General features: G+C 30.3%; 1 protein-coding gene across 5 annotated transcripts in view; it reads left to right on the forward strand.

The window, feature by feature from the left end:
• LOC111680930 (protein similar) overlaps positions 1–13,668 on the forward strand; it is a 206,076-nt gene that overhangs the window by 13,528 nt on the left and 178,880 nt on the right. Inside the window, exon 1 of one of the 5 annotated variants that reach the window (XM_046948396.1) lies at positions 7,148–8,064. The exons of the other annotated variants lie outside the window; for them this stretch is intronic. Within the exon in view, the coding sequence (XP_046804352.1) occupies positions 7,163–8,064 (902 nt within the window). The 5' untranslated portion in view covers positions 7,148–7,162. Of the gene's footprint in view, positions 1–7,147; positions 8,065–13,668 lie in introns of those variants that run through there. 5 annotated transcript variants of the gene reach the window in all.

Consider the following 13,668-nt stretch of genomic DNA (forward strand, 5'->3'; position numbering starts at 1 on the left):
GTTGTATGTAATGTAAGCCTCTGGGTCATTGTACAACTGATAAAACGAAAGAAAACGCATCGTATTACTTAAAGACGTGTGTGTGCATTCACCCGTGTCAGAAAATAATATGGGTTAAATAAAATTTATAGCGTTGCCTCCTTTTTTTAATAGTTTTCTGTTTTTGGTTTTTAATTTATATTTAAGTTTTATAATAAATCATAAATTTTGAATAAAAATAAAAATATTTCGATTAAGTTTCTTTTTAAAGACAACAAAAACGTTTTGCTTGCACTTTTAAAAAAGGTTTTCTGTTTGCTGTTTATTATACATAGTTTTGTTTTATAATATAAAATTATTACTCTCTGTAATTTTCCGTTAATATATTTTTGCTTAGTTCAAACACTTGTTTGTTTATACGAAATTTAAAAAAAAAAAAATATCGAGTGTTAAAAATTTATCCAACATCTGTTTGGCAATAATACAATGATCATAATTTATTACGAGTACAAAGAGTATGAATACATATTTGAATATCTTAAACTACCCAGCAGTTTTAAAGGCATTAAATGTATCTTTTTAGATAAAACCATAATGCTTTATTTTACACACCCCAAATGATCTAATATCAGTAGTTTCTTATAAAGAAAATAATAATGGGCAAACTATGTTATCTTACATAAACAGAGAACAAAATACGTTTAAAATTATATAAGCTTGGTACCAAATTGACACCAAAATGTTCATAATTGTACAATAAAATCCGTTGTTAAAGTATGTACGGATAGTTGTCATATTAACAACGAAATAATAAAAATACAAGACATTTTCAAAACAACAAAAAAATACATATTACCAATGTGACAACACTGTGTTATCAAACTTAACATTGCGTTTTGGAAATCACAACGAAATCAAAATGACTATAATGCGTAGTTGCAATGACAACGATGTGTTGTCAAAATTGCAACGATTATTGACAAAATTATAACTTGTTGTTATTTAAGTTTTTTACCGGTATTTTTCCTCTGTGTAGTTTATTCTTAACTCAAATAGATAAAATCATTAGATGAAGACAGTCATTGCGAAATGTGGGGTATAAGAAAGGAAATATTTAACATATAGATGAGAACTATTTGTAAATTTATTGTAAAATAAATTTTCAATTGTTTTTTTTTGGCGAATATTAGGCTAAGCTGTCTACTTTATTTTTTTCCAAACAGAGAGAAAATAAATATAAATTAAAATACTAAAAACAATAACAATTATAAACTTGTGCACAAACACTAGTATAAGATCTACTTTATATTGTTTCACATACAGTGTCCAATAAAACGTGTTTGATCTTTTTTCAATCTCTTTCTGAAATATGGATCATGTGAAAAAAAAATAATTTAAATAATTTGTTTATTGCTTTTGTGTTTTTTTTTTGTGGTTTTATTAAGTTAGTATAATATTAAATTTTAATTTTTACAAATTTCTTTTTAAATGTTAATTTTTTGTTTTTTTTTTTAATTCTTAGAATTTTTTGTCATTAAAAAATTTAAAAATCCCAAAACGGATTTAAAAGTATTAAAGTCCCTTCTAGTAATCACATAAAAATATTTCAAACAAATTAAAGAAGTAATACAAAATACGACGTACTACGATACAACAATACAATATCGATTGTGAATAGGACAATTGTGTATTTATTTATAAACGCCAGCGAAAAAAACCGAAGTACTTCCAAAAGAATTACATTTATCACATCTTCAAAAGGTTTATTAAGTGATTTTTTCTATCTTCTGTGAAAGTGATGTTTAATGACTTTCAAGATCTATTTGATATATTATGACATTTAATTTCTCGAGATCTATTGACCCTTAAAAGACTATTAAGTACTTTAATCAGTTTCTTACACTAAGAGAGCGTCAATTAGCTTCTGCTTAAAGTTATTACTTGTTGTGGTTTAAATAAAACGAAATATCTTAAGGAATATAAGGGAAACTACTAGGATATTCAATAGGGAGTAGTCGACTAAATTTTAAAAATTTATTCGAATAATTTAAAAAATATAAATAAAACTTGCCAAACACCTCCAAAATCTTAAAATACGGGTAAAAAATGGATTGCGTACATTAAAGCACTTATAAGCCAGTAACCTTGAGATTGAACTCAACCTATTTTAAATTTCTTACTAGATTTCAAAGTGGAAGCTGAGGCTTTTATAATGATATATGTATACGATGTTTAACTTAAGTATATATGCGCATTTCATCAGCTCCTAAACATATCTTATACTTACCATCAAAAAAGATAAGTGTGTATTGTATTTGTCATTCCGTTTGTAACAACAACATCGAAATATTGAGTCCTTATTAGATTCTAAAAAGACGTAGTCGTCCATCCGCCTGTCTGTATGTTGAAAACACGAAAGGACGAGCTAGAGAATTGAAATCTAAAACAAATATTTTTTTGTTTGGTATAGAAAATGGGTAATATTTGTCTACGATTTAACATATCATTTACATAAGGTTCCCTTCGGAAAATTCTACATAAATAGGTCTTTAAAGAACTATCTGTTTTACTCATTGCAAACACAGAAAGCATTCTATTTTTATCATTGAAAAATATAGTAAATGATTTGTATCAATTATCTTTAGATTTAGAATTTGTTGTACAATGGCAAGGATTTCTATGCAAATGCATGTTTGTAGTCAGTCACTCAAAATAACTTTTAACTACTTTTCTTTTTGAATCAAAGAATTGTCTACAAAATGGCATCGAGTTGTTGTTGCATATTTTGTTATAAATGCATATTTTGCTTTAAATTGCATATATTTTGCATATTTCCAACATTTTTATTGCATATTTTTTAATTTTTCTAAAACAAATTGTTTTGTTTTTTGTGTATTTCATATGTTTCCAACAAAGTTGGTATTTGGGCAATTCCCTACGATTGTATGTGACATTCGCCTTCAGAGTAATATAGATTTTGTAAAATGTTCCATTTCAAGAATACTTTCTTTGTGTTTTTCTTAAATTAAACTTTGAATGGAAATAGGGTCAAATGAGGTCCAATCGTTATGAAGATCAATAAAAATTGACCGATTTCAAAAATTTTCAACAGTCTTTGTCTTTGGTCCTACAAAAGATCATATACTAATTTTTGCTGAATTATGTTCAAAAATGCAGAAGTTATAATGGTTTTATTTTTTCAGTCGTGTTTTATCTTTTCATGGAATTGCCCATTAGTCAAATAAAGGATTCCTTTAATATAGGTTAAGTATATTTAGTTTGCCATATTTAAACAGTCTATATATATAAATTTACATATTGTCATTTTTTACTACAAGTGTCATAGTATTTTTGTAAAAAAAATATTTTTTTTACACTCATAGAAAATTGTTGGTAAAAGCTAAAAATTATCAGAGAAAACATTAATACAAAAACACATGTTTTAAGCTTTCTATATAAAAAGAAAATATTTTTATCAATAAACCATAAATTTTCTATAACAAAAATTATAAATATTTTTCTAATATTAAAGAATATTTTTTATTTGTTAGTTTAATTTATGTTTATAATTAATTTCACCATAAGAAGAAATTTATGTAAAAGTTGTTTAGGCTTTTGATTAGAAAATCTAGCAACAACAACCTAAGTTTTGTACAAATTGTATATTTTGTTGTTAAATAAAAAACAACAAAAAAATAGACAAAAATAAATGTCTAATGTATTTATTCGTTATTTAACATGTTCGTACTCTTCGTATTCTTATCACAACATGTGATATTTTAAATATATTATTTTATTTATAATAAATAATAATATTATTATTATTTTTACATACAATACGACATAAATATTTAAAAATTTTGTCTTTATTGCAGTCTATGAAAGACACCCAGCGAAATTATTAAAAAAAATATTAAATATAATTTTTTTACATTTTCCTTTATTGATGACATCTTCATTCTTTATATCTTTAAAATTTTTCCTTTTTAGGTAAAGATTTTATATATATTTTCTATTTTGGACTAATATGTAAAATATTTAAAGTTATACAAGACGTTTCAAAATGTATTCTCAAATCATTTCTCGTTCAGTTCAAGGTTGTCTTTATAAATTATTCGTAGTAAATTTGCTGGGACATCGCGGGAATGACTCGTCATTAGCATGATATAGCTTGTCAGGAGAATTGATAAAAAATATCTCATATGAAAATGTTTTTAATTGAAATTAACAGCGGTAAGAGAAGAATTGTAAAATACACTATTTATAGACTATTACGTGTGAAATTGGAAATTATAATGTGAAAGCCGCAGACAATCCTAACTTTAGTGCACCAAAGCAATCGAGGGAGAAAACATTTTAAACACATTTTTTTCACGATCTCTGATTAATTCTTAAGCAGAAGAATTCAGTGTTATCACCTGTATGAAGTACCTTAAATTTAACACCATTTAACTCAGCATGCTTTTCATTCATCCGACACACTCACTCGAAGTATACGGGTAATAAAGTTCTCCTTTAACTTAATTATTGCCTGGGCAACTTCATCGATATTATCTCGAATTATTGCTTTTATCGTGTATTTATCGTTTAACCATCATTCTCTTTCCGAATATTTAAGCTTAAACCAAAGCATACCGATAAAAGCTCGCCAATAACCAAGATAAGACTTTCGATCCCGTCGTACCAAATTATGTGGTTTTCTGGTTCGATCCAATATCAGATTATTTCAAGTAAAGATCGAGGACACATTTGATCAGCATTAGTTTAATGTCGATGTTAGACGAAATCATTTCTTATTTCTTACTCTTAGTCCTACAGTTACTTCTCTGTGGGATATATTTTGTGCCGAAAATATCCCGAAAAGTAGATTTCACCGTGCATCAGTTGTTTAACTGCGACATACACTTCTCGCTAATTTGTGTTTAAATCACAGCCACTGCACCCGAAAGAACTGAACAGCCAAAAAAAGTCGTAGTTGCAGAATATGTGGTTCTCTGGTTCGGCTCTATGTCAAATCAAAATAAGGAATGCCCGAGGAGTGAAATAATATCACCACTTTGTAGTGCTGACAGACTAGGGATCCTGTTAGCATGTCTTTTTCCCGGGATTGCAATCACATCAAGATGGGGTCTTTTATTAAATAACATGCCCGGGGAGAGTAGCGGCGGACACGAAGTCGAAGTGCTTTACGTGAGTATCTGGCATGTTGCCCTATCTCACGGTGGTACTTTTTCAACCACTGGGTGAGTAATCAACTCACCACTGCCCCTTTGTGTTTATTACACGCAGGTTGCAATTTTTGTACACGGATATACCGGTCCATGTACAAACACTTTGCTCAAGTACTCGAGCTATCTAATCTCTTGCCATAGTAGTCACGTTGAGGAAAGACAGTTGTCATAAGAAAGCTCAATCTATCCCGACATAATGTCGCCCAACCACACTACTATGGCTCTGTTGTTTCGGCAATAGCACCTAGAAGGACGTAATTGGTAGTCCGAAACATGGATCATATTAATTGAAAAACTTTATTACAGTAGGTACAGAGACCCACTGTGATAAGTTGAGCATACACTCAACTTTCCATGTAGGAAAATCGCCAAATAAATCAATGAGAGGGAAGTGACGACCTTTCACCGCGTCCATCCTTCCACTCCGCCACTCCATCCGTCAAATCAATCAGTTACTCCATTCTCTCTATAGAATGCATGTAGTAAAACATCAGAAATTTCAGAAAACTCCACCTCGTATACCCAATATTTTCATTTTTAGCTCAAATCCAACATTTTATTAATCCACAGTCATGCTCTGTAATTCGTACCGCTCCAGCATCTAGGAACGATAGCAGAAATGTATCATGAAAATCATATTCAACGTATATCAGTCTTTTAACCAAGCAACCAACGTATGTCAGTCTTTTAACCACAGCCACTACGTGGATCCTGAAGGAACCTCAACCAACTGACCAGCCAGGACATAGTCCTGCGAGCAACTGGCCACTCGTAGTACCAGTTTATGTGGTGCCGTGGTTCGACCTATTTTCAATTTATGGAATAGGAATAGGCCAGGCAGTAAATTGTCAACACCAGGAAGGTATTGGTAGCACCTATCTACCCCCGGAGTGCAATACACTGACCTATCCCCTTCACCGGGCATGTATCTTTGATGAGTGTCAAAGATGCATGCCCGGTGGGGGGGAGTGGTCAGTAGCGGCAGACAATTGGTAGCACCTCTTTCCCCTGGGGGAAAATAACGAAAGTAAAAATCTCGTCTTTGTATATAACAGGTTAAAATGGATGTATCGAAAGTTTTGTCCTTTCTCTCTCTTCTGACAAATCGCTTGTCATGGATGTCAATGATTCTGTCTGTAGATTTAGGTCATTTAGAGTATTCGAAATTCGTTGAAATCTTTCGTTATTTATTTTTCGACATTCTAATGAGCTTAATTATCTTATCAGTTTCGTTGATGGTGTGTAGCTCTTTAAGGTTTTAACTGATAAAACAAAACTAACTAAAGAAAACTTTGATTTGTGTTTTTGTATATTTTCACTTGTTTTGTTCTTGTTCTCTCGGTTATTATATCACATTTAACAGTTTGGAGAATAATTCCTTTTTCGTGTTTTTACACTTATTATTTGACCACATAATCTCTTTCTAGACCTGCCATACCTCTACTACTAACTTTTTGAGAACTTTTTGTCGAAAAGCTGATATTGTTTTTATAATTTTTTTTTTGTTGTCTGAACATGAGGAATTATTTATAATTTTGTTGCTATATATTTTATTTGTTAGTTATATTTTTATTTAATAAATAAGTAGTAATTGTATTTTGTTTTTTTTCTTGGTCGAAAGAAATTTTTGCTCATTTGAAATTTGTAGTGTCGTTGCGAATGGACGACTTTACGGGCCTTACGGAAGTCGCTCAAACGGTGTTGTAAAATTCTATTCGAAACATACTATTTACAAACTGATTTCAAAGTGAACGCCAACTACGAAGCTTTTTCGGTGAAGCGGGAAATGTTGTAGACATCTCGGTGTTGAAATATTTAATAAAAACAAATAAGATTAAGTCTCTTCTTATCAAGTGTATGGAAAATACGTTCTTGAAATTTAAATTATAAAAAAAATAATAACAAAATATTAAAAATTAATAATAATAATAAGAATATAAATAATTGGCAATATGTTTAGTTCTTGTGGTGATTGGAATAATAGTTATATTCCACAAAATGATCGAAATGAATTTTATGATGAAGTTTATAGTGATTGTAATGTTAGCGCCATTGGTGGAAATTTCCCCAGTGGCGGTTGTGGTGAAGGTGGTTTTTGCCCTAATACTAGTGGTTGTAGTGAAAGTCTATTGCAAACACAGCAAACTCAACAATATGCCACCACTAATGAGTTTTATGAAAATTCTCAATTAAATGTTGCAAATAATTATCGAAATTTTTCCTCCTACAATGAGGATAGTGTTAATTTTAATAATAACTACAACAACAACAATAATACTAATGACAGCAGCTTATCATATCAAATAAATTCTAATGTTTCGGTAAATTCAATGAATTTTAATCAACATAATCCAAGTGCTTATGCAAATAACAACAACTTTGTAAATTCTTCTACGACTTTTCCTCAAAATAATAATAATCCACAACAGTTTCAACAGCAACAACAACAACAATTTGCTTATCAAAGATCAAATTTTATTAATAACAACCACCAACACCACACCAATTTTATTAATACACCACAACAAGCTCAAAATCAACAACAACTTGTTTTGTATAACCCCACTGCTGCTCCCCAACAACCTGTTGTAACTCAACAGTATAATTTTCAACCCCCTCCTCCATCTCGTATGCTAAATAATTACTATAATTTACATCAAAATCAGCTGCCGCTACAACAGCATCCACAATATTTGCAGCAACAGCTTAATCAGCAATCGTTGGTTGCTCGTGCACCATCAATACCCTGTCAAGGTAATCAACCTTGGACGTATGCGTATTGCTATGGCTATGGACCCTACAGCAATCAAGAGCCCTGCCAATTTACACAAATTGTAGATATTGAAGATTTTATGTAAGTTGTTTTTTTTCTTCATTTTTTGTCTAGTTTTTGCATTAAATGAAAGTAATAATATGGTTATTAACGATTAGGAATTTTGGTCAAAACTTCCTCATATTCCTCATATATGCGAAAAAATAATATTTCTTATATCAATATAAATATTTCAAGTATAAATATTTCGGAATGGCAAATGGTAGCAGTTATAACGATTCTTTTAAATAGACTAAATAACTATGACTTAAATGGACAAACGGGCATATTTTAAATAGTGACATCTTTACCACACATATTGCTAACGCCGGCTTTACCCGATCACACAAGTATGATCTGTCAAAATTTTGTATAGATGAATACGGATGGAATCGCCTAAACTCAATATGTCATAAAACCATCACACATTAAGAGAGACTACGAATGGAAAATTTAACATTCTGTATTCATTTTTTGAAATGATTAAAAAAACATGCAGATCGCATTAGATCAGGGATGTATTTTTATGTAAACACATACAAAAAAAGTGAAACAGCTGTTTCCATCTTACTTTGTTATTGTTTTATCCCAATCGGGTAAACACAAAAAATATAAATCATACAACATTTGTTCTCTTTTTTGTTATGGAATTTAATTTTACTTTTTCATTAGACTTTACCTACATAAACTGTGATCGTGTGAAGTGCGCTTACTGTTGATCTTTTCACTCTCTTCATTCGACAATTTGATCATGGTATTCTCACATTTTAACGATCTGAAAGTGCAAATGGATTTCGTAGAGCTGGTTAAATATTAATTAGTGCTTATTTAAAGGCCTAGGGATTGAAAACAGCTCAATAATAAACCTATGATATAAAAAAATATCTTAAATTACTTGTAAGCAATGAACTCTTTCGTTATTCAACCAATTCCAATTCCGAACTGAATTACTTGATTCCTGATTAATTTGAAGTAGTAATTCTGAGTGCGAATTATGAAATTCAACATGAGAACTTCTCCAAGGACATATTACCTTGATGATCTTTCCTCATATTGGTGTACATAAGAGGTGCTACCAATATCTCTCGTCTTACTTTGGAATAATTTAATTTCCGTAGGGGCGCTGTAAACTAGTGATGTCACTTGTTTGTTTTCATTCTTTGGAATTATTTGACATGGGGTCCAACCATAGAACCACATAATCTGGTACTACGGGTGGCCAGTTTCCCGAAGGTCTATTGCCTGGAAGTCTATATTTTAGGTTAAGTTCCGTGCTGTTGTCGATGACAATAGGTTTCAATGACGACGGATGATCTTATGCAGGTGATGTTAATAAATATTCCTTCTTTGTACATGTTTCTTCAGAAATAATTTGTTCCAGAGCTGTAAATGAATCATTCATTCTGAATATAATTCGTTTACGAATTGGCTTAATTTTGAATTAATTCCTTTTACAAAAACGAGAATTGAATTAAATTTGAATCAATTGAAATGAATTTCATTTCCAATTCAAAAGAATTTGCCAAATGAGTTGCAAATGAATTTATCAAATTAATATCTATTCATTTCCAATTCATTTGAATTGAATTGATTTTGAATTAATTCAAATAAATTAAATCAAAAATAAGCAATCCATCGAATTCAATAGCAGATCTAAATAAAATAGTTCTGTACAAAATTAAAAAGCTCTGTCCTGGATCCAGACCTCATCAAAGAAAACATGGTGCTTGGAGTATGTATATAAATGTTATGATCAGATTTGAAATAACACAAGTAGTTGAAGAAATTACGTGTACATAGGCAGGAGGAACCATGTACAAATATTTCCATTTAACTACACAACTATAGTGGGGAGGGTATTATGCGTTTGTGCTGAAGTTTGTAACACCCAAAAATACCTTAAAGTATACCAATAGCCTCCGAATCACTTTCTGAGTCGATTTAGCTATGTCCGTCTGTCCGTCTGTCTGTCTGTGTGTCCATGTAATTCTTGTGCGCACGCTACAGGTCGCAATTTTCAAGATAATTTGATGAAATTTGGCACATACTCTTTTTTTGGTTCAAGGACGATCGCTATTGAAAATGGTTGAAATCGGTCCACTATTTCTCCTAGCCCCCATACAACCGTACCCCCCGAATCGGGCCTTTAGGCTCATAAGTACGTTAAATGTTTTATAATGTCAACGAAAATCAGCAAAAATTAGTTTTATAGAACAATAATTGACAATACTAATTTTTATTGCGATCGGGCCTCATTTGACCCTAGCCCCCATACAGACTCCCCTCCAGAAAATGACTTGATGGTCAAAATTAACTTATAATTACTTATAAAACGAGTCAGAAAGAAACGATTAAAATCTACATAAATGACTTTGTAGTAGACGTAAATTCATCTACCAAAATTTATAAGGATAGGCCCATATTTACCCCTTCTCCCTTATGAGCCCTCTTGTAGAAAATCTCTCTTTTTTGTCAACAATAAGTAAAAATATTCCACAATAAAACAAATTAAATGCTTTATTTAAAAAAAATCAAAATTTTAACATACTGACTAGTGTAGGGTATCATATGGTCGGCAATGTCCGACTATAAATTCATACTTGTTTTACTGTAAGATCCTTGTTGACACTATAAAAGCGATATATATATGCTATATCATTTAGGTTCGTTCGATTGTCACTATCGTACGGCAGGAAATGTTGGCTCTAGGCTTAGTTGCTTGATTGCCTACCGAATTCAACACAATAAACTTGATCGATTAATGTGCATATTTCCCCTCATCAGGCTATCGTTAATAACTACATGGAAGATCTTTCTTACTAGGTGCATGTACTCTAACTTGAAAACTTATGTGAATTTAGCAACAAAAAAATACTACTTAATCCTGGTAACAGGAATGTAAAAGTATCAAATGATTACTTAATTTTTTGTATATTATTTAAGGTTTAACCGCTTTTGCCCTCCTCCCTTTATTTATATTTAATAAATTGCGTTTTAATTTGAAAGCTCCATTAAAGGCAAACTCTTGGCATTGTATTTGAAAAATCAAGAATTAAATGTTATCATAAATTAAAAAAAGTAAAATTAATGACAAAAATTTTAATAAATTTCATTCTAACAATTCAGTACACAGATTCTACTTTAAGTTATACTTTAAACACAATAATCTTTAAGTATTTTTATAATAAATATCAAAAATAACGCCAGAACAAAATGCATTTCAAGATTTCTAGACTTTAAAATTAATATTCTATGAATGTGAATAAAAATAATAAAAAATAAACATAAAAAACGACAATGTCATTCAATATATGTATGTATGTAGTAGAAAAAATGCAATTGTTTTGTGGTATTTTAAATAAAAAATTTTGATTTGTTATATTATAGGGGAGAAATGAATAATATGAATAATGGTTTCCTTATTATTGAGATTTTGTTTAAGTTTTGGTTGGATTTTGGTTTTGTGGTTTCTTCATTTTTCACTTACAATTCCAAACACATAAAACTTACTGATAATACATTTTTTGATAATTTATTAAACATTTTTGTTGTTTATTGTTGTTGATCGAAAGAGCAGGAAAATGTTTGAAGTTATTTTTTTTTTATTTTTAACAACAATTTGTATATAATAAATCATAATTTATTTGTAATCAAATGCTACATTTGAGTCAATGAACTTTTTTAATTTTTTGATGTAAGCGTGTAATATTGTAAAATAACAATTGATAATGTTTTCGAAAGTTAATATTCTAATATTGCTTTTAATTGTCGTATTTTTTTGGGTGAGAGAAAAAGATGGAAAGTTGCCAGAAGAGAACTTTTGGGTGTCAACATTGTTGCCAATATTTTTTCACCATTCTCCGTTAAACCATACTATACAATAGACTAGACTATAGACTAGACTATAGACTAGACTAGACTATAGAGAAGACTATGAACTAGACTATATACTAGACTATAGACTAGACTCTGACTAGACTATAGACTAGACTATAGACTAGACTATAGACTAGACTATAGACTAGACTATAGACTAGACTATAGACTAGACTATAGACTAGACTATAGACTAGACTATAGACTAGACTATAGACTAGACTATAGACTAGACTATAGACTAGACTATAGACTAGACTATAGACTAGACTATAGACTAGACTATAGACTAGACTATAGACTAGACTATAGACTAGACTATAGACTAGACTATAGACTAGACTATAGACTAGACTATAGACTAGACTATAGACTAGACTATAGACTAGACTATAGACTAGACTATAGACTAGACTATAGACTAGACTATAGACTAGACTATAGACTAGACTATAGACTAGACTATAGACTAGACTATAGACTAGACTATAGACTAGACTATAGACTAGACTATAGACTAGACTATAGAATAGACTATAGACTAGACTAGACTAGACTATAGACTAGACTATAGACTAGACTATAGACTAGACTATAGACTAGACTATAGACTAGACTATAGACTAGACTATAGACTAGACTATAGACTAGACTATAGACTAGACTATAGACTAGACTATAGACTAGACTATAGACTAGACTATAGACTAGACTATAGACTAGACTATAGACTAGACTATAGACTAGACTATAGACTAGACTATAGACTAGACTATAGACTAGACTATAGACTAGACTATAGACTAGACTATAGACTAGACTATAGACTAGACTATAGACTATAGACTAGACTATAGACTATAGACTAGACTATAGACTATAGACTAGACTATAGACTAGACTATAGACTAGACTATAGACTAGGCTATAGACTAGACTATAGACTAGACTATAGAGTAGACTATAGACTAAACTAGACTAGACTATAGACTAGACTATAGTCTAGACTATAGACTAGACTATAGACTAAACTAGACTAGACTATAGACTAGACTATAGAATAGACTAAACTAGACTAGACTATAGACTAGACTATAGAATAGACTATAGACTAGACTAAAGACTAGACTATAGACTAGACTTTAGACTAGACTATAGACTAGACTTTAGGCTATAGACTAGACTATAGACTAGACTATAGACTAGACTATAGACTAGACTATAGGCTATAGACTATAGACTAGACTATAGACTAGACTATAGACTATAGACTAGACTATAGACTAGGCTATAGACTAGACTATAGACAAGACTATAGGCTAGACTACAAAAGAAACTATATACTATGGATAGACATTAGAATAGACTATAGACTAAACTTTAGATTGCCACATCAGAAACATTGGCAACACTAGGTGTCAATAGAAAGGTTGTCAGTGTTGCCAAGCATAACTAAATAACAAAAAAGTGTAAAACAAAAATATTGTTAAAGACCTAATTTTCAATATTAAAAATTTTTAATTATTTGAAAAAAAACAAGATTTGATGCAAAAAATTTTGTTTGTCATTTTGGGTTTTTTTAACAAGGATTTCCAACTAATTTGTAGATTTTATGTAATTTTAAAATGCAACCTATTAAATGGTACTTTTTCTTTTTTTGAAGTAATATTAAAACTAGTGACGAGGTTTCTTTAAAAATATTATTATTAAAAACCCCATTTTACTAATTTTAATAATAATTTGGTTCTAAAGTATTTTTTTTTGGGCTTT

This window comes from Lucilia cuprina, chromosome 4 (assembly GCF_022045245.1).
Source record: "Lucilia cuprina isolate Lc7/37 chromosome 4, ASM2204524v1, whole genome shotgun sequence".
NCBI lineage: Eukaryota > Metazoa > Arthropoda > Insecta > Diptera > Calliphoridae > Lucilia > Lucilia cuprina.